Below are 27,203 nucleotides of genomic sequence, written 5' to 3' on the forward strand. Positions count from 1 at the left end.
GGTGAAGAAGACATGACCTTTCTTTGTAACGATTAATCAATGTAAGAAACATTTGCTTTTTTTTTTTTTCGTAATATTTGTTATGGGAGGTGAAGAAATGTTAAAGTTGGAATATTTGTTATGTAATAAATATTTTCTTCTTTGAAATGGTTGAAAAAAATGCTAGAGTTGGATGATCTTTACACCCTTGAACAAGATTTAATTGATGCCAGTTTGAGTGCTCCCCTAATCTGATAGCTTGTTACTGTAAGCATTTCTTTGTTAAATTTTATCTTTTGAAGTTAAGAAATTTTCAAGTTTTTATGACAATTGCCTGTAATAATTCTTTTTAATTGTAATCTATTGACTAATTGTTTATAATTTGAGTAAGATACCAATGGTATGAGACTAGGTTGCGATTCTGGTAAATTAAGTGTTAAAGTGCAAAATTTGCTTCTAACTATGTCAGGAAATAATTTTGAAAATCAAATGAAAAAAAAACAGATGGATATCTGTGAAAAGTTTGAATTTCGTTCTTATTTAAATATGTCTATATGTGTATTTTTAGAATTTCATTAAACATATAATTTTTATTTTTAGAATTTCATTAAACGTAGAAATCAATCACAGCAATAAACATAGAATTTTTATTTTTAGAATTTCATTAAACATAGAAATCAGGGACTAGACTTGTGTAACCATCTTTACATAGTAGATACTGCTATATATGGTCCCATATGCATTTTCAAAATTTCTTACCTTTTTGCATTCCTTCATTAGTAGATACTGCTATATGACAACTAAATGTGTCATGAATGTTGATTTTGAATATCGAGTGAATGAAGATGTCTTTTTTTAAAAAACTTGGTAGTAGCTACCAAGGTTCGTGAGGGGGAATTGAACTCTCGACCTTTGGGTATAACAACTCTAGGACATTTTCCTTGCCAATTGTGCTACCTCCCCTTTCGAGCGAATGAAGATGTCATTGATAGCAATCTACAATCCAATATTGTTGAGTCATCGGTTAAAGTTACTATAGGAGAAGATGAACCGAGTGGAGAAAAGGAACTTACAACAGAAATTAAACTGGAGAAGGAAGAAAATGAAACAAATGAACGGTACTTTTAGTTATAAAAGAAGATTTTGTCATTTTTTCTGCTTATTGTTCATAGTATTTTTTATTTATTTTTTGCTATTTTTAACATAGGAAGATTTTGTAACTGTCTTTGCTTATTGTCCATGGTTTTGTTTTTTTTTTCTTATTTCACAAGTTTAAGAGGAAGAAACTCAAGACAAGGTTTCATATAAAACTTGATGTCCTAATATTTCTAGCATTTCTTGAAAGTTCAGATAATGTTAATTTTTTGTCATACATAATGACAATTAGTAGGTTTATCATATTTAGTGGCCTGTAGCTAGGTTTACCATATTTATTTCCTTTTGCTGTTTTTGAGAGATATTTTGTACTAGCAAGAACATCTTGACTTTTTCTTTGGTTCTATGTTTATGGTGTGATTGGTACCATGTCATGGGATTGGTACTTGGCTCACGAATTGTGTTTAGCATCTATCTAAAGACCTACACTTATTTTTAGGATTTTGGTTAAGTGTTTTATTTTAAAAAAAATTAAAAGAGACGACATCAATTTAAGTTAAAATTCAAAGAGAACACAAGACCCATTTCTTGTCAACTTTTAAATATGCAAAAATACAATTTGGGGCCCTTGTCATTATTACTTATCTTATTCATGATAGTAGGCCCTTGTCATTATTACTTATCTTATTTATGAGCAGAGAAGGACATTATAGCATAATGGGTACAAAATATATAGGCAATTGTGTTAGGTTTGGTACTGCATTTGTTGAATTGCTCTTAGTATTTAAGAGATGAACCTTCTATTTTAATTCCATATTACATACTATCTAATAATTATTCTTTCTTTGGTCTCATGCAACATTGGTGGAGCCAACATGGTAGATGTTAATCTCACTGGTGCAAAAAGGATTACAGTTCGAGAGCTTACAAAATTTTCTACCTTCAATAGCAATATGGTACCAATTCAATTCTAAAAACTCATTTTAATTGTTTACCTGTAACTATATGTCATGACAAATAACTACCATTCATCTTGTGCAGTGTGGCTTTTATGAGGTTATTACAATTACTAAAATTTACTATGATGAACACAGCCGCCTATGGTATGCAGGGTGTGACTGGTGTAGGACAGGTCTCCATGAGGCATCGAACACACAGTATTGGTGTCGCAAGTGTGACAAATATTATTATAAAGTACATCTCATGTACTTATTTTCATGGTGCATGTGATTGATAAGTAAGTTCAAATGTGCACATTGGATGCTAAATATGTTGATCTTTAAACTTAAATACTCTTATTTTTTAGGTATCTATTCAAAATGGAGATTGCAGACCATACTGATAGTCATGATGTCACAATTTTTAATCAGGTGGGCGAGAAATTGTTGGGATGCAAGGCAAATTTTCTCTCTGAGTTGTTTAAGAAAGTTTTTTTTTCATGTTTGAAATAATTTTTATTTTATCATCCTTGTTTCAAGCATTTCTCAACCAATTGAGGAGACTTCCACTCTCTTCCTATGATAAACAATTGACTTGGATTTCTTAATGAATAAAAATGGATTTCCTATGATTTTCTCTCTTATAAGTGTTCGTATGATAAACCAATTGAGGAAGTCCATTTTTATTTATTTGTTTATCGTAGGAAGAGAGAGGAAGTCTCCTCAATTGGTTGAGAATGCTTGAAACATGGATGATAAAATAAAAATTATTTCAAACATGGAAAAAAACTAACTTTCTTAAACAACTCAGAGAGGAAATTTGCCTTGCATCCCAACAATTTCTCGCCCACCTGATAAAAAATTGTGACATCATGACTACCAGTATGGTTTGCAATCTCTATTTTGAATAGATACCTAAAAAATAAGAGTATTTAAGTTCAAAGATCAACATATATAACATCCAATATGAATATTTGAATTTACTTATCAATCACATGCACCATGAAAATAAATACCTGAGATGCACTTCATAATAATATTTGTCATACTTGCGACACGAATACTGTATGTTCGATGCCTCATGGAGACCTGACTTACACCAGTCACACCCTGTATACCATAGGCGATTGTGTTCATCATAGTAAATTTTAGTAATTGTAATAACAACCTCATAAAAGCTACACTGCACAAGATGAATGGTAGTTATTTGGCATGGAAGATAGTTACAAATAAACAATTAAAATGAGTTTTTAGAATTGAACTGGTACCATATTGCTATATTGAAGGTAGAAAATTTTGTAAGTTCTCGAACTGTAATCTTTTTTGCACCAGTGAGATTAATAGCTACCATGTTGGCTCCACCAATGCTGCATGAGGCCAAAGAAAGAATAATTATTAGCTAATATATAATATGGAATTAAAATAGAAGATTCATCTCTTAAATACTAAGAGCAATTCAACAAATGCAGTACCAGATATGCAAGGCAAATTGATGAACCGGGCAGAACAGGTAATATTTTCTCTCTTATAATTTAAGTATATTATGATACAAACTAAGCTTTAATTTTTTATTAGCTTTTTATTTTTATTTATTTTCCTTCACTGTTTATTTGTACCAGGTATGTAGCATATGTTATGTAGCGCTACTTTACCTTTTATTTTGTTTAGCTTAGATGAAAGAACTGATGTAATGTAGAACTTTATTTTATGATTAACACATGCAAAAAAAGACGATAAATACTTCTTTTTATAATAAACTCTTTATTGAACTAAAGCATGTTCCATGTATTTCATAGGTAAAACATATCTATACAAAACATTACTAGCTAAAGTGCGTTCCTGATACGTCCAAAGGGTATGGTAAAAAGCTTCAGTACAATTAGATGTACCTTTTATCTCTAAACGCACTTTTTGGTTCAGATTGAAAGTATACAATCCTACCGTATAGTATATTGTCGGGTATTGATCCACAGATAGTATGTTTAATTACTATGCTTAAACTTTAGTAATAGATTTCAGAAAATAAAATAAAGCAAAGTGCAATAAAAGTAAATTGGGGGGGGGGGGGGTTGTTCTAACAATTCCTAGATTTGGGTTCAATACCCGAGAGAGAGAAATTTTAAAACAATTAAAGTAAATAGAGGAAATAAAGATTGGTTTGCTTTCTAGTTTGAGAAGATATAGGGGCATTTGGTCTACAATCCCTTGCTAATTCTATCTATTTGGTATTTGTTCGAGTTCATGTATGATTTGATGAGGTTTCTAACATAATGTATCATTAAGAGTCACTTTCGTGAATTAATGACGTGTCTAAGTAATTTGGACTTCACAATTAGGTCCTTCACCCAAGCTACCTAGACCCTTTGATCTCTTGTTAGTCTCTCCTCTCCTCAAATACTGGTACTTCACGATTAAGTCCATCATACCAATACCCGATTCGATTTGAGATGTCCTAATTAGGGTTTGGCTTCACGGTTAGGTCCTTCACCAAGTTCCTAACCTTAATTTCTGTAGTTCCGGCTTATATTACAAATTGGTTAGATCATAATCCAAACCTAGGGTATTTGCATTCATAATTTGGTACTATCCTATTGATCACAGTCAATTTTGGTTCTTTCAAATCCAAAACGGGATACTACAATTCAAGTACTAATTATGTAATTAACACAAATGATAAATCACAGAAATTAACATCAAATCCCATAAAACAATCATAACAAAAATAAATAACCGAATAAGATACAATTAAACAAGTTTATGCATTGATCTAAACCCCTAGAGAGAGATCTACTCCAACATGGAGAGATCCATTACGAAAATTGGCAAAAATAAGAAGAAATGAAATAAAGAAATGATTACACCCTTTATTTGATCAAAGCCCTCAATCTTGCCGACTTCTTGCTCGAATCTCCTTCTTCTCCTTCCTAGAAAAGCTTTCCTTGGTTGCAGAATTTTACGCTAAGTGTGTATTTCCTTGGAAATGGATATGCACCAAGGGGTGAGAGAGATGAGAAGTGGAGTTAGTGGGTGCTATATTTGGATTGTTTCCCAGGATGCCTTGTCCAATTTTAGCTATAAAAATGTGTCCTTGGTGCGCCAAAAATAGAAACCATGTTGAAAACATGTAATTTTGGCTGTCTGCGAGTTTAGTGCATCCGACTGACTCCAAATTTCCTTTTTTAGTTTCTCATGTTGTAGATTTTTTTCCTAGCTTTCCAAAAAGTGGTCGTATGCCCAAAACGGAGTTACGAGTCAAAAGTTATGGCTATTTTAAGTTCAGGCTCCAGTGCGGCCAGGCCACCCGCACTGGGCTCAGATTTTTCCTGTGCGTCCAGATTTCATCCGCATCGAAATCCGTGCGTCTGCACAGATTTCGGATTTTGATGAATAGCTTATTATACATTTTTAAAATTGGCGCGCGTCCAGAAATCCATCTAAGTACTTAGTGTGGCTGTATCGCAAACTGTGCGTCCGCACTGAGCATTTTTCTTCGGTTTTCTTTATTTTTCTTCATTTTCTACAAATTAAAACCAAACAGATGCAGTAACTTGATCATAGGTGCATTCTATTCACTTTATATTCAAAATACAAGATATTTGGTGTTATTTCGTGATAAAAATCAGATCGAATATGTATATAATTTAAGCCTATCAGTTCCATGAATCATATCGCACAGGCAACTGCTTCATCAGGATCTGCAGCGAATAACATGCCAGGAGGAACAACCGCACATTCAAGGTTTAAAATTCCCTTGAAAATTGAGAACAACTCTGATTGCAATATCAAGAAACATAGTGGAATTGCACAATTATTACAAAAAAAAACTCTGATCATATGGTATAAAGCATCAATGGCAAAGTGATAAGCAATTGAAGCACTTGATAGAACAATGCAAGATATAATTGAAGAAAATTTACCCTTTGGAGGGAGATCATGATTTTCAGAGGTGATTTCAGACAGATAATTAATTATTTTTTTATATTATTTTCATTTACTGTTTGAATTAATTGGTTTACAAAAAAAAAAATTTCTCATACACATAATTTATATAATTATTAGGTGCTCCCTGTTGTTAGGCGTGATATTAGAGCACAAATTATTGATTCCAGTTTACGTGTGTCTCATCTATGGCCATTAATAAAAAAAAAATACAATTAACCCAAAACATGAGAGCTTTGTTAGATCCATATTTTTCTGAATATTTGCTCAGAGTTGGTGATGGAACGAAATAATCATTGGAAGGTGACTTCATTCGTATTCCTGAAGAATTGGTTATTCTATACACTACAGAAGGGGATTCTAAACAGGAATTAATAGAATTTATTTTTCCATCTCTCCATCTCAACGGGGGTTTGTCAGAGTATATCATTTCTAGGGCCATACTATCAACAAGAAATGAGTATGTTGATGAATTGAATCAACAAATGATTGACATATTTTCAAGTGATGAAATGATCTACTATAGTTTCGACAAAGCAGTAGATGATACTACTAATCACTATCCAACATAATTGTTGAACTCCTTGACTCCAAATGGGCTGCCTCCACATCTCCTCAAATTGAAGTTGGGTTGTTTAATTATTTTATTACGGAACCTTGATCCATCAAATGGCCTATGTAATAGTACAAGGCTTCTATGTCGGAAGTTTCAAAAGAATGCAATAGATGCAGAGATTGCGGTTGGAGAACATGCTGGGAAAAGAATTTTTCTACCAAGAATTCCGATGTGTCCATCTGATGATGAGATGTTCTCTTTCAAGTTTACACGAAAGCAATTCTCTATTCGTCTGAGTTTTGCCATGACAATCAATAAAGCATAAGGATAAACAACTCCTAATGTCGGCATCTATTTACCTGAGCATGTTTTTTCGCACGGCCAGTTATATGTCGCATTGTCAAGAGGTACGTCACGACGTACAACAAAAGTCATGCTAAAACGGAAAAAGAAAATTGATATACAAAAAATATAGTTTACCGGGAGATCTTGAGCGAGGAATAAGGTATGAACCATATTAGTTTAACATTTCTAATTTTATTATATGTTTTCAATTTGAACAATTATAATCTACTTTTCATATTTTATTTGTTCATTTTCAAAAATATTGTACTACATCGAAGATGAACAATGGCAATGATACTTCAAGAATTTTTTTCATGTTATATTTGATTTTTTTTTATTTATTGTTATTTTTTTACTGTTATTTATTATTTGCCTTATTATTATTTTTTCTTAATATTCTGTATGAATATTAATAACAAAAATATTTCCATATTTTATTTAATTTTGTAATATGTTCCCATCGCAACGGACGAACACGATGGTAGTTTTATGTAATGCACCATATTTTTTTTCATGTTTTACAATGGACAGAGGTGGTATTCGTTTTTTTTTTAGATAACCTTCCCACAATCGCAAAAAATGTACCACTTAAAGAAAGGATAAAACACGAATATATATATATTTTTTTTACCTTTATAAATATGTTTTACATTTGTGTTTGCATCTCAGATTACATTTTTTTTTTATCTTTTTCTGTGAAGGGTGAACCAAAGGTGCAAAACCAAATTTTCATAAAATAAAGAATATATTATCTTCTAAAAAAATATTCAATTCAAGAAATGTGAACTATCTTTCATTAAACAACAGCAGACATTGTACAGTTGCCTGAATTATAAAGCCTCTAAACAAAATGAATGACTAGCCTTCTTAATATTTAACTAACTCATCAAATCTAATGATATTTCCAACAAAAATGTAGCATTAGATACCTGCTCCAAAATGATTAAGCAGACGTATCATAATCTCACTTTAAAAATGTCCATTTGCAGATGGAAAACAATTTCCTTCCTTCTCGAAAAAGGCTGAGTGCAGGGCTCGTACACACTGCTTTGCCTCGCTATCATTAACGACCAGTGAAATATTTACCTGAAAAATACAATATATTAAAATAGCACAATAGAAAATAATTTTCTGTTTTCTAACACTTGTAAAAATGAAAAGTACCTTTGAAGCACCTTGTGAGATCATTTGCACATTGACTCCATTATTTCTTAGAACACTAAAAGCCTATCAAGCGCAAAACGAATGTCAATAATTGGATACATGCCAAAATACAAACCTTTTGGAACAAGATGGCAAGAAAAGAACAAACCAATACCTTCTCTAATATTAAGGATGAGCACTCGACATTTCCTATAAGAGAAATTATGGATCTATTCTGGAGTAGGTTAACAACTGCAATTTTTTCCAGCTCTTCAACCAAATGGTCCAGCTCCTTCAAGGGCATTCATGTCATAAAGTGAATTTGAGAGATAATAATCTTAAAAACCTTGCACAAATAAAAAGTAAGTCTGAGATGCAATAATCTTACACTCTCCTCATGAATCGTATCATCACACGGGAGTTTCTTGGGGTCCAGTGTTAAAGAAACACTGACTTCACTGGTTGCCACAGAGTCAACAGATATCCTTAAGTCATTGAATATAGAGAAAACCTGCAATAAAATTTTAAAATCAAAGAATATAACAACCCGTCGGACTTTGAAGCATTAACAGAATGAACATACAAGTATAAAGCTCATCATTACCTTAGCTAAGAATCCGTGTTGTCCAAGCATACGAGTACTCACTATATCTAACATGGTTATATTTGATTTTAAAACTATGCTTGTCAGCACGGCCTGACAGGTACACAAAAAAGGACACGTTAATTAAGGGATACGATACAAACATTACTTTGCAATAGATAAGAAAATTACATTCTAAAAGTCAAATTATCTAAGAGTACAAATAAAGTTGCTTACCTTGCTCAGATCTCTTTCTCTAGTTATAATGGTGCCAGGAGCTTGAGGATTATAAGAGTTCTTAACCCTAACGGGTGTGTCACTCTCACTTGCTGGTTTCATTGATTGAGGGTGCAAAACCTACATGATGCATCAGAAGTCACATTACTTTACGATCGTAACCACATATAATTAAATCAGCAGATGTACTGTCAACAAAAAAGTAAATTACATACTTGTGCACCGAAATATGCAAGCTCGGCTGCTTCTTCAAAAGTCAAATGTGGGACCGGCTTAGCAGCAGGGTGGATATTCGGGTCGCATGTTAACACACCGTCTACATCCTTCCACACCTGCTTGGGAAAAAAAATTATCATCAAAGGAACAAGTGGAGGACTGAATTTGACTGTGCCTCCCAACAAGAAAAAGGAAGAGGAAAAGGAACCTGTATTTCTCGCAAGCCCAAAGCCTTGCCAATAGTGGTGGCTGTCAAGTCACTTCCTCCCCTACCAAGAGTTGTTATGGCACCTAATTTCCATCCCTAATTTAAAATAAAAAATAAAATACAAAAAAAAAAGTTTATAACTAAATCACGCACGGACATAGCAAAACATCAATTAAGGTTTAGACTCAGTCTCTTAGTTGTGCTTGACGAAAGATCAACATTCTTATTCTACCATCCTAGTCATCATCTATCACTAATTTAATTTCAAGATTTAACCCTGCATAAACTTGAAAGATGTTTAAGAATGCCCCCCTCAAATTAAATCTACAATTTAACAATACAAAAGTACCACAAATTAAAGCTACAGTTTTGCAGAATGTAGATTTTGATTTTCTTTTAGGAGATACTACAATGAGTTCCTAGGATGCAGTTACCAAAATGCCCCTAGGACTAAAAATGGTTAGGTCATTGACAACACCAGTGCATTATGATTGCTCAAAACTTGCTACTCCACAAGTGAAAGACCACATCAACCCTGACTTGTGAAAGGGAAAAAAAGGAGATCACTATCTGTAACCTTTCCAAGGAAGCCGGTGACAATAGGAATAGCTGGCTCTCTTATCCAGTCTTCATATAACCTCTTAGCTACAGCAGGATATGTCGCCTCCAATATTTCGGCATTTGTGAAGTCATCCGTAGTTATTACACCCATATCAAACGCATCGTACTACAATACCAAAATTCATTTAATGATGCGATATAATAGACTCAACCACCCCACCCCACACGCGTGCACGTCTTAGTGTTAAATAAAAGGAAACTTACTTGCCGTGCTTTGATTCCAATTTTGTTCAAGTAAGCAGTGAATATACGAGTGGACATGCACTCGCCAAAGGAAACCAGGTAATCTCTGGAGCGTGGGGTCAACTCTTTCATCATGGCTATCGCTGTAAGAAGTTGCTTTAGTCTAGTCAACAACCCTGCAAAAATTGCAAAGTAACGTGTTTTTTGAGTTAATGAAAGAATGGAATTACCATCACCATTGCCATTGTTAAAGTCCTTAATATGATTATTCTTACTATTGTTTACTGATTTTTATGTCAATTTTTATTAGTTCATTAGCAGCAATGTTTCATATGCCCATAACTGCCAAATTAACTTAAAACCTTTTGGTCAGGTTGGATATTACATCTGCCTAACCAGACAAGGAGCTATGCAGTATTTGTTTGTGTTATAGAGATCAACTGTAAGATTGTATGTAAGAGTGCACTACTAGCAATTCTATGAAAAGATGCTTTATGAAGTTTATTATACACTCATTTCGAATTGTAACCGAATCGAAGGAAATATAATATTATCGTAAAATTCTAGTAAATATTGTAAATCAAAGGAAGTATGCATTAATCTATAGCTAGGACCAGAACCGTACCCCACCTGCCAAGCAAGATTTCAGTTATTAAACAACCAGTTTCTTTAATAGCTTGAGCTTATAGACAATGAAGGTTCTCATTGTTATGTTCTCATTACTGTCCCTCAGGTGTGGTCACATTCACAGATCCATCAAAATTAAGAATATCTCTAATGTCTTGATATTAGCCAGTTGATATAAAAACCCGATGTTAATAAATAATCTCTATCATTTTATATACTTAAGCATCTAGGTCAGGTCTGACTGAGGTAAAACCTGACCCCACCTGATCAGCCGGCATGTAATTCATGACAACCTCCTTAATATTTGGTTCAATTTTGTGTTTTTTACCATTAAGAACATGCCTGATATAGTTGATGTGTCGATCCCAAGCTCATCTATAGTCCTGAAAAGACACCAATATTACCAAGATTACAAATGGATTCCTTTTTCATTGATGTGAGATTTAAGAACAAGAATGAAAAAAGAATCGAAAGGTACCTAAGATGTAAGTCTCTAATAAACACGAATTCCTCAATTTCATCTATCTTAAATGCACCACAGTTCACTGCTTTCTCCCCTGCCTAATTCAAAATAAAAGGTTTAATAATAAAAAAAAAAATCATGATTTCCTCTATATCTTTTGATTTAAAATCCGGTCTCTAAGACCCCCAAACATAACAAAGATATTCCTGACATTTTTCAAGTATTTACTACCCAACCCCCCCTCTCCCCCCCCCCCCCCCCCCCTCTCCCGCACAGGGCTCTTGTAACCCACCTTGTATCTCGAGGTGGGTTAGAGACTAATTCATACTATTAGTATCACTAGTTCATACTTCTATCCTACTATTCGCCATCCAGGTGTGGTATAAGTACTGAAAGAGTCCTATCTCAGAGCCTCCAGAATTGATATATAGAACAATGCTCTTTTATGAAAGCCTAACAAAAAGTTGAAAACATAAGCAAAAAAGACTCGAGCAACAACAACAAGGAAACCTCTATTAGTTCTCAGGTCTATTACCAGTATGAACTGATTGGAGCATGAAATCCTACACAAAAACATGCAGAAAGATGAAAAAAATTACTGCGAGAAGCTTGTTTGTAGTCTTCCCCATGGCAGAAAGGACAATCACCGGCCTCTCTTCCGGGAACCTCCTTATCAGCACAGCCACTTCCTTCATACGATCAGCTGTTGCCACAGAAGATCCACCAAATTTCATAACAACTGTCAGTTCATTGTTTAGATTGGTATCCTCTTTTTTCTCTGCTACATTCACACTCTCTTGTTTTTGCTCTGCTACATTGTTGAGTACACCTCCATTGGAATTGACAACTAGAGCTCCTCTTCTTCTGAAATTGGGATTTGGGTTGTACCTGAATTCGATTTGGGCACTTGATTTTGGAAGAAAATAAGTGAGTTGTTGATGATAAGCAGTGCATTGGGCCCGTGCAAGTAAATCGAATGGTGACATGTCTCTATTTGTTCTTCGTCTTTTTCGAGCCTATATAAAATTGGAAATCTAAGACAAATGACTTAAAATACAATAAATACCAGCAAATATTTGAATCCAAATATTAGTTAGTTTCTGAATTGCAGCAAAAGGCAATTTTAATATTTTGTTTTATTGCGCATCTAAGAGAATTTTAACAAGCACTTGATACATCTAAGTACATGCTATGTTGAAAGATATTCCAAACCATAAAAACACTTTCAGTGATTTTTAAAAAAAATAACAATTAAAAAAAATAACATCTTGGGTTTGGAAGTAGTATTTTTATTCAGTAGCTCCATATTTGGTCCAAAAGGGAAGTGCCTATGTCATACTAAAAGAATCCGTAAATAGCACAATGGAGATTATATTTACCTGAAATTGGAGAGAGAGACGTGGCGGCGTTGCGACGAAAGAGCAAGGGGACGGGGGGAATTGCTTGATAAATAAAGTTGCATCCACAGTCGTTGTCTGTACCGTACACGGTAAACCGAATTCATTTTCCCTACAAAGTCGCTTTCCCAGTCGGGACTCCGTGTACCGAAATTTTTATTAATAGGAAATATAATAAAAAAATATTCAGATTAGAGAACACTTTTGATTTTTTTCGAGATATAGGAAAAACGTTTTGATTTATCACGGCCTCTGGCCGTTATGACTTATCACGGCCAGGATTAACACTAATTACCGCACTTATTAAAAAAAAAAAAAAAAGAGTTCCTGGCCGTGATTGATAATCACGGCCAGAATTCAAATCCAGTGCAATATCTGACCGTGTAGAATGAGATCTGAGTTTGTCCTTTGTCCATTTTAATATGGCATTGCTGGCCGTGATTATCAATCACGGCCATGAATTTTTTTTTTTTTTTTTTTTTTTTTTAATAAGTGCGGTAATTAGTGCTAATCTTGGCCGTGATAAGTCATAACGGCCAGAGGCCGTGATAAATCAAAACGTTTTCCCTATATCTCGAAAAAAATCAAAAGTGTTCTCTAATCTGGATATTTTTTTATTATATTTCCTATTAATAAAAATTTCGGCTCCGTGTAACCCAAAAAAAAAAAAAAAAAAAAAAAAAAAAGTCGGGACTCCGAGTAGAGACTTCAAATTCAAACTACAGAAGTACTCTCCGGTCTACAAATCCTGGTCAGGTAAAGCCGCGTCGGTGAATTCACATCCTCCCCGTACCGTATAAGAGAATCTTTTAGAATTAGTGGATCTGGACCGTTCTTTTTAAATTTACACAAATCTCAAAGTCTAATAATATTATCCCTTGCGCTAGTCCGAATCTCAAAGCAGCTGAGAATAAATCTCAAACCGTAAAGTAAAGGAAATCTTTTACACGTATAGAAGACGATACTTGTTTCCGTGTCAAAAGTGTCTGGTCGGTAGTTAAGAAAAATGTGACGTCATATAACTAGAACGTTATTACGTTATTATAATTTCGTTACATTATATGATCATTTTTTTATTGATGTGATATGATTGAAGTGATGACTGATGAAGAATAATTATGCACGCAAGTAATTATGTCACATCAATTAGGTTGTGATTGTATACGAGAGTTAAGATTTTAAGTTATGAGAATAAAATGTAAATGTGATAATTAATATAAAAATTTTATGAAAGTTAATTTTAGAATTTTAGAATATTTATTTTAAACTATATATAAATATAATTTTTTTGAAAATCAACAGAGGTCAATTAATCTCATTGGATATATGTACATGTGTCCTTGTGCGTAAGTAACATAACGCGACTTGATTGATCACATTTAATTATTTTATTTTTTTAATTTTAAATTAGTTTATAAAAATATATGTTAAAAATATAAGAAAATATTGTAAGGTAAATTAAAATAAAAGGCAAATTCAAAAAAATAGGTAAGCTACATGTCATTTTTACTGAAGAATAGACACATCACGCCAGAGCCAGACGCAAGTAATTTTTTTTGTTCGTCAGAAAAACAATGACGTTGCAGTTTCTGTGCTGGTAAAAAATGTCAATGTATGAAATTGCAATATGTCCCGCTCGGAAAGGTTTTCAAAGGGGCTGTTGAGGCATTTTGGGCTGAAAAGGAGAAGGAAATGTAATTATAGCCCATTGGTGCCTCAAATATTTTGGGCTGAGTGAGACCAATTTTGTTCATTTAATAGCCCAGATCTCATGTAACACTGTATAAATGAAAATCGTATAAAACTAGATCCTGTTCTTCACGTTGCTTCGGTATATTTACTTAACTATTCTGCTCATAGTTATTATAGATAGAGAGTTTACAAAGCGTTATAAATTATATAATGCATGACAGTGAGATGTGAAGTATGTATACATCATTAGTATTGTCCTACTTGAATAAAACATGAAAAAAATATTTTTTAATACTTTTAGTAAAGATTGTAGAATTATAACACGATTGCATCTCCAAAGATAAAGTTTTAATACACGCTTTTAAATGTTTGAAAAAGCGGACCTTTTATAGGCTATTTTTTTTTATTAAAGTTCAATTAACAACAACAGATAGATTAGTGCACAAATTCAATAATTTTTTAATTCTTTTGCAACATCAAGCAATTTCTTTGATATCTGGATCATCAAAGAAATATAATATAACTCACAATGTTTTCAGCTAGATTGGAAGGAAAACCTTCTGAAGTGGATTGTTAACTGCGAAAAAAGTTAAAGACGGTTTAGTTTCAAAAATAAATATGCAAATTATAGATTTAAATGAGCAAAATTCCGAAGTACCTCAAATGTATCAGACAAAAAGCTAGAAATCGCACCCCCCAACTTTTTTTTTTATTGGAGGGGTAGATGGGGGATTTTGCAAAAGAATGTTCTTGCTGTTTCTTTGTTCAAGGATAAGCAGATCATAATCTAATCCAAAAAAAGATAAGCATATCATGACTAAGAGAAGAACCAGGGTGTTCTTAAGTTCATCCAACTCAAGTCTAAAACCCATCGAATCGGATTTAAATCGTTGAAACCTACCTTACGAGTGATGCGTCTACATGTGAGAATTTTAAACATTATAATTAATTTACTATAAATTCAAGTAGTCAAAATTAGAATGTTAATAAATTAATTTTAATGCATTCATTTTTTGAATCTTTTTTGACCACTTGACTCTATGCAAAGTTAATTTCATATTTAAATTTTTTTTACATGTAGACGCATCACACTTAAGGTAGGCGGGTTTCAACGGTTTAAATTCGTCGTTTGAAACAGATTTAATAGGTTTTAGACTCGAGTTCACCAAGAAGCTTGGTAAACTTAAGAACACCCTAATTCTACTCCATAATTAATATCCGCCTCTTGCAAAAAGCTTGAAATGACTGATTTTATATTTATATTTTATTTATGATTATTATTAAAATTATCGAGTTAACTCTTTATTAATACATTCCATTATTGTTCTTAAACAATTTTATTTATTCAATAAGTAGCGTGCTTTTTGAATTTTCTCTACATAACCCGACATTTGTATTTATATCCAACTTTTTATATATTTTATCACAAATCATTTAAGTCATTGAAGTTTGAGAACGGATGAGTCGCAAAACGTCCACTTAACGACATATTTATATCTTGTCTGTGACTGAGCTGTGTGTCATCTTCTTCCTTCCGTCCATTCATGCCCAGTTTGCAGAGTTTTCTTCGGAATATCATTGATAAATTCAAATTTCGACTCAGTTGGGTCTTCCTGTACTAGTACCGGTTTGGGGTAAGGATGAAGGAGCCCCATACATGGATATAGGTGAAATAAAAGGTGGAGATTGTGGTTGGAGTAAATTAATGTAAATTTCGGGTTATGATACTGGTACTTATACTGGTTTGGGTACGAATAAATGAGTGTGTGGTTCATAATTTGGTTGATAATTTTTCGTAATCAAATTTTGGGCTAAACTTCTAGCCCCTGACTCTCTACGAATTTTGCGGGCATAAACTTCCAAGCCATTATTGCCGGACCTGACAACCCGCATGATCATGCCGCTCATTGCCCTTTCATCTCCCAATATGAGTCTGATATACTTTCCATTTTGGATTATTCGGGTTATTATTTTTAAGTCCCAATGATTCTGGTTGTAACCACTCGCTTCTTAAATAGTTGATTTCAAATCCTCAAATGAGTAATCTTTCTCAACAAAATATGTATTTATTGCATCTTTGGAGTAATGAACCCCATACTGGTTAATCATAAATTTTTCTCCAAAATGTAATAAAATTGCAATAAACATGACCAATAAACTACATTGGTAAATGGTAAACACCTTGTCAAGGGATAATTTTTCATACATCCTTCAAAACTTTTATGATTTCTTATTTTCTCCTCAAGTCTTTAATTTATCTTATTTAGCTCTCAACTTGTTATACTATTTCTTATTTGTCCTTCCTCCAATTAACCTTTCACTTAAACTATAAAAACTCCTCAATTTATTTGTTTTAATATAAAAAACAAAATTGCCCTTTGTCCTTTCTCTTGAAACACAAAATTGTCCTCACCAAATCAACTCTTTTCGACTTTCTTGCGTTGCTGACTTGAGTATGTTAAGTATGAGTTGACTCCTTTACAAAATCCCAAGATAACAAGCAAAGAAGAAGAATGGTCCATAAAAACAAGTAGAGACGTCATGTATTTAAGTAGTTCCCTTTTTTTTTTTCCTTTGTTAGGAGTTTCCATTTCATTTCTTCATTTAAGTAAGGTTTTGTTAAATACAGCAAGAAAAGCAGCAGCCATACACCTCTGTTTTAAGTGCTTTATCCACTAAAAAACTAAAATTGAAATTATATATTTATTCATGGATAGTTCCAGCGAGATCCCCATGCAATCAAATTTCTCCTATATATGCTCAGCTTTAATAGTTGCGCAAGGATTATATAAGAGATAAAGCTGAAATGAGGCCTGGTGCAATTTCTAGTGCTTTTGGTTGTGACAACAAAGAAAGATTTGCAATTTGAAGGGCGAAGGTCCGACTACAGAGACGTAAATAAGAGAAATTAAAAACAGAGATAAATTAAGGACAATTTTGTGCATCAAAAGAAAGAACAAAGGGCAATTTTGTCTTTTATTTCAAAACATAAATTAATTAAGGAGTTTTTATAATTTAAGTGAAAGGTTAATTAGAGGAAGGGCAAATAAGAAACAATTTGACAAGTTGAGAGATAAATAAGAAATCATAAGAGTTTTGAAGGGTATATGAAAAATTATCTCTTTTGAGAATTGTGACAGTTGAAAAAAAAAATTAATTAAGAAAGGAAAAATAATTAATTAAAAAAATTAATAAAAAAATATCCGAAATTGCCTTCTCATTTTAAGAGGGAGGAGAGAAAAATGGAGTTTTTATAGTGCAAAAAACTAAAAAAAAAAAAAAATCTCAAACTGCAATAAATTATTGGATATTTTTAATAAAAATTTTAAAACTTAGTTATTTGTGATAAAATATATACAAATTTGAATATTAATAAAAATATCGGCAACATAACGGTCTTAGATTTAGCAGAAGTGCAGAACTAACATTATTATTTATAACAAGCAGCAACATTTATTATTGTAGTAAACAGCAGATGCAATTATGCAATACGATATTTTGTCTGCCAAACTGTACGGGTACGAATGCCCTATAGTAACTCAAATTTTGAGTTTATATCAGAACCGTCTGATCAGAATACAAGGCCTCTGTCTTTTTTTATAATCGTACCGGATCAGATCGGACGGTCAGAATCCAAACTCAAAATTTGAGTTAATTTTGGGAATTCGAATTCAACTGTACGTCTGTACCGGGACGTACGAATGATCCGAGACTGCATGTACCATTACTCTCTCAAAAAAACAAAAAAAATTAAAGGCAGTGCATTTAATTGCTACGCTACAAATTCTGACGGGAGAAGTCAGAAAACAGATCAGTAGATCCAGCCGTTGCAATTTTTCAATAGTTTAAGCATCAAACGTGGTAAATTTCAACCATTTAATTTCTATCAGATATGTTTTAGTCAGTGTTATAATATAAAAATAATATAATGACATGAGATAGAGTCAGACTTTCGAACTATGAGGATCAAATACACAATGAAAATCAATCATATAAAATTTTCTTACGAAGAATGGAAGTCCAATTTACTATACCATAACATTTTGCTCTAAATTATATTAAAAATCATAGATAAATACAAAAATTTAAAAGAAGAGGCCAATTGATCCCCATTCCTTTGTTCCAGGTTCACTTCTGGGTACTGATATCCGCGCAATATAATTTGTTAATGAAATAATATTATTTAAAATTTTAATTTAATAAACAAATTTACCTTTCAATTACCGCTTCTCAAACATTTGATCATCTTTTTTTAATTATTTTTCAATATTAATTTTCTTAAAAGACAATTCCACAGAGAAAACATCTTCCCCTAATAGTTAGGTCCGGTGATAAAACTACCACCGGTTTATACTCCAAAACCCGCCATAAAATCACTGGTTTTCATTTTACTTTGGTTGATTGTCTTCTAGCAATGATTATGTATTTTGTATTTTACTTTAAATTGGGCACGTGGTTGTAGCTGATTTGGAAAGAGAAATTCAACAGACGCGTATATGGTCTTTTTGATTGGTTGCTTAGTAACATCACTTTAAATATGAATTATAAAAAAGATAACCAAACAACCCGAGTTTTTTAAAAATACCCAAATTTATTAATATTTTATTATAAATAACCAGTAATTTGCTAAAATTATATTTCTACCCAAACCATAAGATTTCCTTACGGTTTGGGTAGAAATATAATTTTGGCAAATTACTGGTTATTTATAATAAAATATTAATAAATTTGGGTATTTTTAAAAAACTCGGCAAACAACTGTAAAAAATAGTGAATAGCTTAATAAAAAATATTAAGGAACTGGTAAATTTTCCACCAGTTATAGAAGCCGGCAAAATTACCACCTATTTCTGAAAGCCTGAAACCGACTGTTTTATTGCCGGAAAGTTGACTTAAAACCGGTGAGAAAAATATCGGTTTGGACACTTTTCGAATTTCAATAAATAGATGAGTAGAATTTAAAATTAATTTATATTTTTGAATACTAATAAAAATTTCGGCTCGTTTAGATAATAACAATTTATATTCATCCTTTCTGCACTTGTCAAAAATATATTTATTCTTTGGATAATAACAATTTTGTTGGTGTATTAGCTTCAACATTTAGACCGAAACTAAATGCTGACGGTCTGGATTGGTCCATTTTATGTTCGAACAATCGATCTAAATCATTCAATTTAATTTATATATCAAATTCTTGATATATACACCACCAAAACTCTTGATCAATGTTCTAAATAGCGCGCTATAGCGTTTTTCTTCCATAAAAGCTATGGCGCTATGTCCAAATAGCGCCGCTATTTGGGTATAGCGCAATTTTTTTAAACCGGCCGCTATAACGGGATAAACGCTATTTAAATCATTGCTCTTGATAGTAATGTTGACCAGGGATTTCAGCAGACTATTTACTTTTGTTCTTCAATCTTCATAGTTGATTTATATCTCATAACAAAATAAGGAAAAAGAAAACGCAAAGCTCTGATAGGCCCCTATCAACCAAAACAATTAATACTGTGATCTTCTTATATTTAGATTCTCATAAGAAACTTTTAAAAGCAAAGAGAAACGGTCCTTTAATTACGATACTTGATCAGTCTAATTGATGCTCACTTGACACCTGCTTTAGATGGCATGTTAAATCCTCTTGCAGCTTAATGATATCTCTTCTAATCCTTACAAGGTTACATTATTTTCCCTTGGCATGGTGCTTTAGATTTTGAGCAAGCATTACGAATATACAGATATCAAACATGAGAAGAGGCTATAAAACCGAGCAAATGAGATACAAAAGGATATACCAACATCCAAAACAAAGATATTACAAAAGAGTTAGATAAACATTTTATATAAAAAAAGGACAACAAGATAGTTGTTGAGATATTGCTACTAAAAAAGATCAAGCCAAACTTTTTCTGAAGCTGCATGCTAACATAAAAACAAGATAAGGTAAGATAGATCAGCACTAAAATAGTATCATTCCTTGCAAACCCAAGAAGGGAAGCAATGACTTTGTTGAACAGAATTAGAATTAAATGCCAGAATCACATCACAGGGTGAAACCCGGCTTGTTGGAGGAGCACCGCCTTTATGTCTTCCGGCATAATTCCATCCTTACATTGCTGAAATATATCAGAGAAAGGCAATGAATGAATATTTTTAGTTTCTAAAATTATTAGTGACAATAAGGAACATATTTAAGCAAATCATGTACTATTGTTTTAGTAAGCATTTATTTTTGCGAGGATCCAAATTTTGTGATATAGACCTTAATTTGAATCCTCTCAAAAGATATGCAAACTTAAACAATAGTACATAATTTGCTTAAATATCATGTACTCAGAAAGAATATATGACTTGAAACAAATAACTTAATCAATTTGTTATCAATCATTCAAGAACCAGCCTTTGGTCTAGTGGCAAAGCCAATGCTTTTTGTGTGAGAGATTGCAGGTTCGAAATCCGGAAGGGGCAATCCTTTGTGAATATTAAATAGTTGGCCTGTACTCAAAAATTTGTTATCAATCATTCTAATGTGCACATACCTCTGCACGGAAGACGTCTAATGCAAAACCATTGAAGCAGCTAATAACAGCTTGTTGAACATCTAGACCAAGTCCATCTAGTGCACGCATGGTGGAAAGCAGTAGACCTGGTCTACGTGCACAGAACATGTGAATGTTGACTGCTCGGCCTTCTCTCAGCCTCACTTCAACCTTCACAAATCCGTGGTTTGAAAAAATTAGCATGGTCATAGAAGGGCGTTAGTTTTAGCATGCCAGAGTTTTGTCTCACAAGGATAAAAAAAAGAGTGTTTAAGGTGGGGTCCCCACAATATAAAATTTGAACGAAAAATCTAGCAACCCTTTCTTCATACATTCATCATATGCTAATTGCTACGGATACAAACATATGATTTCTATAAAAGACATCAGTAGATGGTTTCTTGATTTGGCTCTAACTTCTCTCTATAAGTATTTATTAAGGAGTTGACAGAAAAAACCAATTGTTTCAGGAGTTTTGAACTAACTTAAGAAAACATTATCTATTTGATTTTAAATGCTGGCCTTTAATTAACTGATAGAATAAGTTGTAGGATAACAGAGCAAGGAACTAACCCTAGCAGGCTGGCTGTTAGGACTTGGAAGAGAACCGGGACAGAGCTCCTCCTTAACCCTAGATGGCAGGGTTGGCAGAGTCGGTGTCAGAGGGTTAAAGCTGGTACCAGTTGGTGTTGAAGGTGGTATCGAAGAGGAAGGCGTCGACTCCAGCTCATTGTGTAAATCATTTATCTTTTGGAGCAGCTCCTTCAAGTACTCTATTGCATCACCTAAAATCGATGCCCTATCCATCTGAAAAATAAATACAAAGAAAGTTCATAGAATTGAAAACTAAAATGTAAAAATAAATACAAAGAAAGTTTATAGAATTGAAAACTAAAATGTAAAAATAAATACAAAGAAAGTTTTCTACAATATTTCCTTGCAGAAGTACGGATCCCGTACAGTAAAAGCATCATTACATGGTTCAATGAACAAAATCATATGTTTTTAATCTGGATCACGAGCTTCCAATTCCAGTTCATGCATATAACATTAGCAATTAAAACTAATAAAGTTAATGAAGACCATAACAAGTCATTAATTCATTTCGCTTCAACAAGCCATTCCACATGGATACTGATAGATAGGAGTACGTCTGACACCATACAGATACGGTGATATGACCAGTTTTCAAAAATCTTAGAATACAATACATATTGTTCTCATATCAAATTTATTTCATTTTAATTAAGTACTTCTAATGCATAAGACAAGCCAGGTACAAATTTGTTGAAGTTTACAAGACGAAAAATGGAAGTATATGTGATATCTTTTGCTTTTCAGATAGTAAGGATACAAAATCTGGGTGGATGAAAGAAATTTACAGATAAATAAAAGGAAAAATTTGTCAAGTATGAGGAATAGAATTGAGCAGCATCAATATCATACCAAATCCGTGTTTAAGAGTTTGACACTAATACTATATTAGTCCCACAATGCATTTGCAAGAGAAGCTAGCCAGCCTAGCCCGCTGCTCATATACAACCGACATGGGTAGTTGTACCGATGGTGTCCAGGCCTTATCTTGATCATATATGGCCAACTCTAACATTTTAATCTATTTTTATACGCTAGGTGCTCAGGTCCTGTATCCGTTACATGTTGTGCTGAGTGTAATTTTCAATACAGTATATGGAACATGATAATGTGGTCCTAAGTTTATACATACCTATAAGTAATTTGATCTACAGAATTAGCCCAATTTAGCCCAATTTTGCTCAAGTTCAATTAAATTGAAACTTATGAACCCATTCACTAACAAATAATACATTACATTTCTGCAAACAAATATAATAATAGCAAGAAATTAGAAAAAATAAAGAAGATATTATACCTTGCTAATTTTAGGAACTACGGAGCGAAGCATGTAAAGCCGATCATTAAGCTTCTTCCTCCTACGCCTCTCGGCCATTAAATTTTTTGCAGGGAGCCCCTTCTTCTTTCCCTTATTATCTCCAACCCCAGTAATAGTACTATTTGCATTTGAATTATTCCCCTCTCCACCATTCTTCACACTCATCTCTTCACCCTTCAGACCCGACCCATCAAGACCCACATTGTCATCTGAGTCGTAATTCAAACCCGACCCATCAAAGCTCCCCTCTTCTCCTTCCTCCTCTAAACTCATCCCTCTTCTCTTCTTCTCCAGTTCATCATCTAAACCACCCCCCTTGCTGCTTAAACCACTTGAATTGTGCCTCAAATTGGCTGCGGCGCGTTTCTGGAATAATGTTGGTTGTGCACCAACTGTAGGAAATATCTCAAGAGGCCTTAAAACCTTATTTCTGGCTAGAAAAGTCGACGAGTTTTCGAAGACGTCATGACCCAACTGACCCATTTGTGAAAACTGCCCCAAACCTCCGGCAGTGCAAGGGAATTGCATGGAGGAACTTAATTCGGGGCATCCAATTGGGCCATTTAACCCCAAATTGCCAAACTCAAGCCCTCCCCTGCTCGTCAAAATGGAGGAACCCGACATATTTGATAGATTGGACATTTGGGTCATTGGCAGATAGCCCGGGTTATCAAGCCCGAGATCAAACCCGGTATCAAACGGGCTTGAAGAGGACGGGTTCATAAGCCTGAATAGAGCTTGGGTGGGGTCCAGATTGAAAAGAGATGGAGGTGGAGAGCTGGAGGAAGAAGAAGGCAGGGTGGTTTCTTGGGAAGGATTTGAAGCATATGTGAGACCTTTGCTCATTTGTTGGTCATGGTGTGGCTGGAAATACCAATCTTGGTCTTCTAGCATGGATTTGAAGGCCATCTCGTTTATCGGGTTAGGGTTTAGATTCGGTGTCGTGTTCGGGTTCAGAGGCCAGGAGAGTGAGGCTTGGTGGAGCGTGTCATGGTGAGAAGCACCGGTGGGTAGGTGGTGAACTTGGTCTTCGGGTTCGACCTCGACTGGAGGCTCTGTTTCGGCGGAGGTCTCGTCAAGCCATGCCATGGTGTTGTTTCCTCTAGAAAGCATGGCTTATTATATATATTTGTTTGATTTGGTTTGTGGTATTTGTTGAGGTTTCTCTCTCTAACTCCTGAGATTTCGAGGTCAATACAGAAAGAGTGAGAGTGACAGAGCAAGTAGTTTGAGAGAGAGAGAGAGGTGAACTCTTTCTTCTTCACTTGGTTTCAGTAGAAATATGGAGATGTGAAGAGAGAGATTGTGTGGGTTGGAGCTATTTGAGAGGGAAGAGAGGGAGAGAGGTGAACGTTACGAAAGAATTGGGGATCTTCTGTGGAATATCATAGTTTTAATTGTGGAAGAAGTCCATGATAGAATTACAAGAGTTTACAACAGCCATTGCATTTCCATATGTCGTTTGTTCGCTACACGGAATAATGTTTAGTACTATTCACATGGAACCATGAGAGAAGGAGACGTGTGGTGATGTATATCTGAGCAAGACTGACTCTGTATGGGACTATGGGCTGGCTCGGTGATAATTACACGACACTAAAATGACCAAAGTGCCCTTATGTACAGGGTATATCGCTATTTCCTCTTTTTGATATTTGATTTCATTTTCAGAATTGAAATTATTGCATATGTAAAATAGGAACACATTTTGTAGGAAGATTAGCTAGGTGTGAAAACGGTATGAATAATACTTGATTCGTATTTGAAAAATTAGACGAAAATATTTGATATTTTAATATTCATATGAACATGAATATTAATATAGTTTTGTATTTCAATAACCTGTATTCGAATAGTAGATATATATTATATAGTTTAATATATATGTTATGAAAAAATTATGTTATTCACCATTATAATTAAAGAGAAAAGTTATGGTATCCCGAGCCATCATATCCGAGCGCATCCTCCAAGTAGTTTAACATAAAAAACTTTCAATGTTGTCTAATTTTCATTTCCAGCGCTAATATCAAAACATTTAAAGCTATGTTTATAACATTTTACAATGCTACTCGCAAGCATATAAACCTCTGTCTGAAAGCATTAAAATTCTAAATGTGTATAGTTTTAACTCCTAACTATTTTTGTCTTCAAGCCAAAAACGAAAAGATTCATTTCACTCACTCTTTTTTATTTTTTCTCTGATCATTATAATTTATTTTCCCGACGATCCGTGATGAATTTTACGAATCTAAAAATATGAACGTTTTCTGTTCGATTTTATCTTTCAAATAAGATCCATGAAAAAATATTTTTGAGTAATTTTAAAGTCATTTGTGTTTTTTAAAGTAAAACTCGTGAGCACTTTAAATTTTCAATTTTTTAAATCTCAGTCTACAACCATTAAAAATTTTAATGCTTTGTACATGAGGTTTATATGTTTTGTAAATGAGCTTTGTAAATGCAGTGTTATCGTTGAGGTTTATGTGCTTTGAAATGTTATTGTTGAGGTTTTAATTCTTTGTACATGAGGTTTATATGTTTTATTCTAGAGATTTAAAGTGTTATTAATTAAGTTTATATGCTTGTACATGAGGTTTATATGCTTGTAAACAGAGGTTTAAATTATTTTGAAGCAAAATTAAAAAAAAAAAACTGAAAGTCACAAAGATTTAAAGTGGTAAAAAAAATTACGACACAAATATAACTCGAAAATGATTCTTCATGGATCTCATTTGAAAAAGAAAATCGGGTAAAAAACGTTCATATTTTTAGATTCACAAAATTCATCATGGATCGTCGAGAAAATAGATGAGAATGATCAGAGAAAAAATAAAAAAAAAGTGGGTGAAATGAATCTTTCCGTTTTTGGCTTGAAAACAAAAGTAGTTGGGAGTTAAAACTATACATATTTAGAATTTTCATGCTTGCGAGTAGCATTGTAAAATGTTATAAACAAAGCTTTAAATGTTTTGATATTAGCGCTGGGAATGAAAGTTAGATAACATTGAAATTCTTTTTTGTTAAACTAATTGGGAGATACGCTCGGGGATTTTGTTTGTGATACAATTATCAGGCTTCATAATTAAATGTATATTATGAACTTTAATTTTTTATATTATTTTAATAAATATTCGATTTGATCCGTATTCATATCCGTCTAACATTCAATCATTGTATGCATCCGAAAAATAAAAATAAAAAACTATATAGATATGTACCACTATCCGCTCCGTTTTCACCCTTAAAATTAGATCTGTATCCTCCCAGGTACCTCACTCAGCACAAATTGAAACAAACGGTCCAGATTTACTCTCAGTCAGTGCTTGCTCGGGATAGCACAGAGGCAGTATTATTTGTGCTTTGAGATTCGTGTCAAGTTAAAAAAACAATTTTAGACCGTCCGATTCAATTATACTCAGTCCGGTAACCGGAGGGAATGTGAATTCCCTAAAATTAGCACAACTTCCTCTAAACGACCATTAGCCACGCGTCATTATTTGAATTGTTATAGTTCGATCAAAATAACCAAAATACCTTTATTATGTCGTTATTTTTCTCATTTGGTGGCATTTTTTTGTTTTGGTTTTTAATTCGGCAACAATGATTACTTCTGTAAAGTTGCACTACAAAGTTGCCTTTAAAACGGTCTATACAAATAGTGCCAATTTATTACCTACTGTTCTACTAAACAATAACCAAAACAAGGAACTGATCCAATAAGAATTGATCGGTTAGATTTTGAAATTTGAGGGAGATTTATTTGTTCGGAGCAACTTTCTTATACTGAAATTTTATTTGCCCTTCTTTGTAATTCTGATTTTTAATTAATTAGAATTAAATTTAGAATTAAAATTAGAATGAATTTTTGAATTTTGATTGTTAATTAGAATTAGATGTTAGAGCATTGAAAATTAGAAGTCACGATATTGAATTTTACCCGATTAACTAACGAATTTAAATTCCAATTTGCTACTATTTTATCTTCTGATGAAAATTTTGTATCCATCCAAATCAAAACACCTTACAAATTATTATCTTTTTTTTTTCTGTTGGTTGTTAATTTTAAATGTGGAAAGGAGAAATTTTTATAAGTTCCATAAGTGTCACATTCTGAAAAAACATATTCTATTGGTAATAGTAACGGGACCAACATTTGTTGAATTTGTCTTATTATAAATTGAACATAAGTGACCCATCACGTGTGATATCTCGCATAAGATCGAATTCATTTTCTTGAAATGATTAATTAGCGTAGAATGAAATGAATATGTGGAGAATTATATATAATCTACAAAGTGATACTTCTTTTAAAAAATATTATTAACCATGATAATCCGGGATTAATTGTCCGACTGAGTCATTTGATCTGCTTTATAATTTGTGCTGGCTACTTTAAGAATCACACGGATCAAGATTTCACGAATCATAAAGCATATCAAACAATTAATGAATAATTAATCATAATTACAAATTCACAAAAAGGTTTGAAATTTTTTAACTCCTTAGCAATTACAAGGCCTAATT

General features: G+C 33.1%; 3 protein-coding genes and 1 pseudogene across 3 annotated transcripts; 2 read left to right on the forward strand and 2 right to left on the reverse strand.

Annotated features, from left to right (window-relative positions):
• Positions 1 to 1,931: 1,931 nt before the first annotated feature.
• On the forward strand, positions 1,932 to 3,852 carry LOC144566148 (replication protein A 70 kDa DNA-binding subunit D-like). Its single transcript, XM_078316059.1, has 4 exons — positions 1,932 to 2,030; positions 2,116 to 2,279; positions 2,381 to 2,501; positions 3,809 to 3,852. The coding sequence occupies exons 1-4, from the start codon at positions 1,950 to 1,952 to the stop codon at positions 3,836 to 3,838; spliced, it is 396 nt and encodes a 131-aa protein (XP_078172185.1). The 5' UTR covers positions 1,932 to 1,949; the 3' UTR covers positions 3,839 to 3,852.
• A 2,287-nt stretch (positions 3,853 to 6,139) lies between these two features.
• On the forward strand, positions 6,140 to 7,011 carry LOC144554207 (uncharacterized; annotated as a pseudogene).
• A 441-nt stretch (positions 7,012 to 7,452) lies between these two features.
• On the reverse strand, positions 7,453 to 12,569 carry LOC144555542 (aspartokinase 2, chloroplastic-like). Its single transcript, XM_078303925.1, has 14 exons — positions 12,513 to 12,569; positions 11,733 to 12,149; positions 11,149 to 11,231; positions 11,013 to 11,053; positions 10,065 to 10,219; positions 9,817 to 9,966; positions 9,240 to 9,335; positions 9,031 to 9,147; positions 8,816 to 8,935; positions 8,600 to 8,692; positions 8,384 to 8,506; positions 8,171 to 8,287; positions 8,017 to 8,079; positions 7,453 to 7,938 (listed from the first exon to the last, which is right to left on the reverse strand). Exons 2-14 carry the CDS (start codon positions 12,117 to 12,119, stop codon positions 7,822 to 7,824), a joined length of 1,662 nt encoding a protein of 553 aa, XP_078160051.1. The 5' UTR covers positions 12,120 to 12,149; positions 12,513 to 12,569; the 3' UTR covers positions 7,453 to 7,821.
• A 7,471-nt stretch (positions 12,570 to 20,040) lies between these two features.
• Positions 20,041 to 23,987, reverse strand: LOC144555692 (transcription factor ICE1-like). The gene is made up of 4 exons (XM_078304098.1): positions 22,656 to 23,987; positions 21,338 to 21,571; positions 20,765 to 20,935; positions 20,041 to 20,341 (listed from the first exon to the last, which is right to left on the reverse strand). The coding sequence occupies exons 1-4, from the start codon at positions 23,787 to 23,789 to the stop codon at positions 20,264 to 20,266; spliced, it is 1,617 nt and encodes a 538-aa protein (XP_078160224.1). The 5' UTR covers positions 23,790 to 23,987; the 3' UTR covers positions 20,041 to 20,263.
• Between the last annotated feature and the right edge of the window lie 3,216 nt (positions 23,988 to 27,203).

This window comes from Carex rostrata, chromosome 1 (assembly GCF_964058835.1).
Source record: "Carex rostrata chromosome 1, lpCarRost1.2, whole genome shotgun sequence".
NCBI lineage: Eukaryota > Viridiplantae > Streptophyta > Magnoliopsida > Poales > Cyperaceae > Carex > Carex rostrata.

Bases quoted from the DNA above. Each gene is read 5' to 3' on its own strand.
- LOC144555692 (XM_078304098.1), bottom strand. From the start codon at position 23,789: ATGCTTTCTAGAGGAAACAACACCATGGCATGGCTTGACGAGACCTCC. The intron at 21,572-22,655 runs GTATAATATCTT...TTTATTTTTCAG, and splicing joins TAGTTCCTAAAATTAGCAAG to ATGGATAGGGCATCGATTTT. The intron at 20,936-21,337 runs GTTAGTTCCTTG...GGATTTGTGAAG, and splicing joins CTAACAGCCAGCCTGCTAGG to GTTGAAGTGAGGCTGAGAGA.
- LOC144555542 (XM_078303925.1), bottom strand. From the start codon at position 12,119: ATGTCACCATTCGATTTACTTGCACGGGCCCAATGCACTGCTTATCAT. The intron at 11,232-11,732 runs GTAATTTTTTTC...ATTTTGAATTAG, and splicing joins CTACAAACAAGCTTCTCGCA to GCAGGGGAGAAAGCAGTGAA. The intron at 8,693-8,815 runs GTAAGCAACTTT...TGTACCTGTCAG, and splicing joins GAGAAAGAGATCTGAGCAAG to GCCGTGCTGACAAGCATAGT.
- LOC144566148 (XM_078316059.1), top strand. From the start codon at position 1,950: ATGGTAGATGTTAATCTCACTGGTGCAAAAAGGATTACAGTTCGAGAG. The intron at 2,280-2,380 runs GTACTTATTTTC...CTTATTTTTTAG, and splicing joins TATTATAAAGTACATCTCAT to GTATCTATTCAAAATGGAGA. The intron at 2,502-3,808 runs GTTTTTTTTTCA...TGTATTTCATAG, and splicing joins TCTCTGAGTTGTTTAAGAAA to GTAAAACATATCTATACAAA.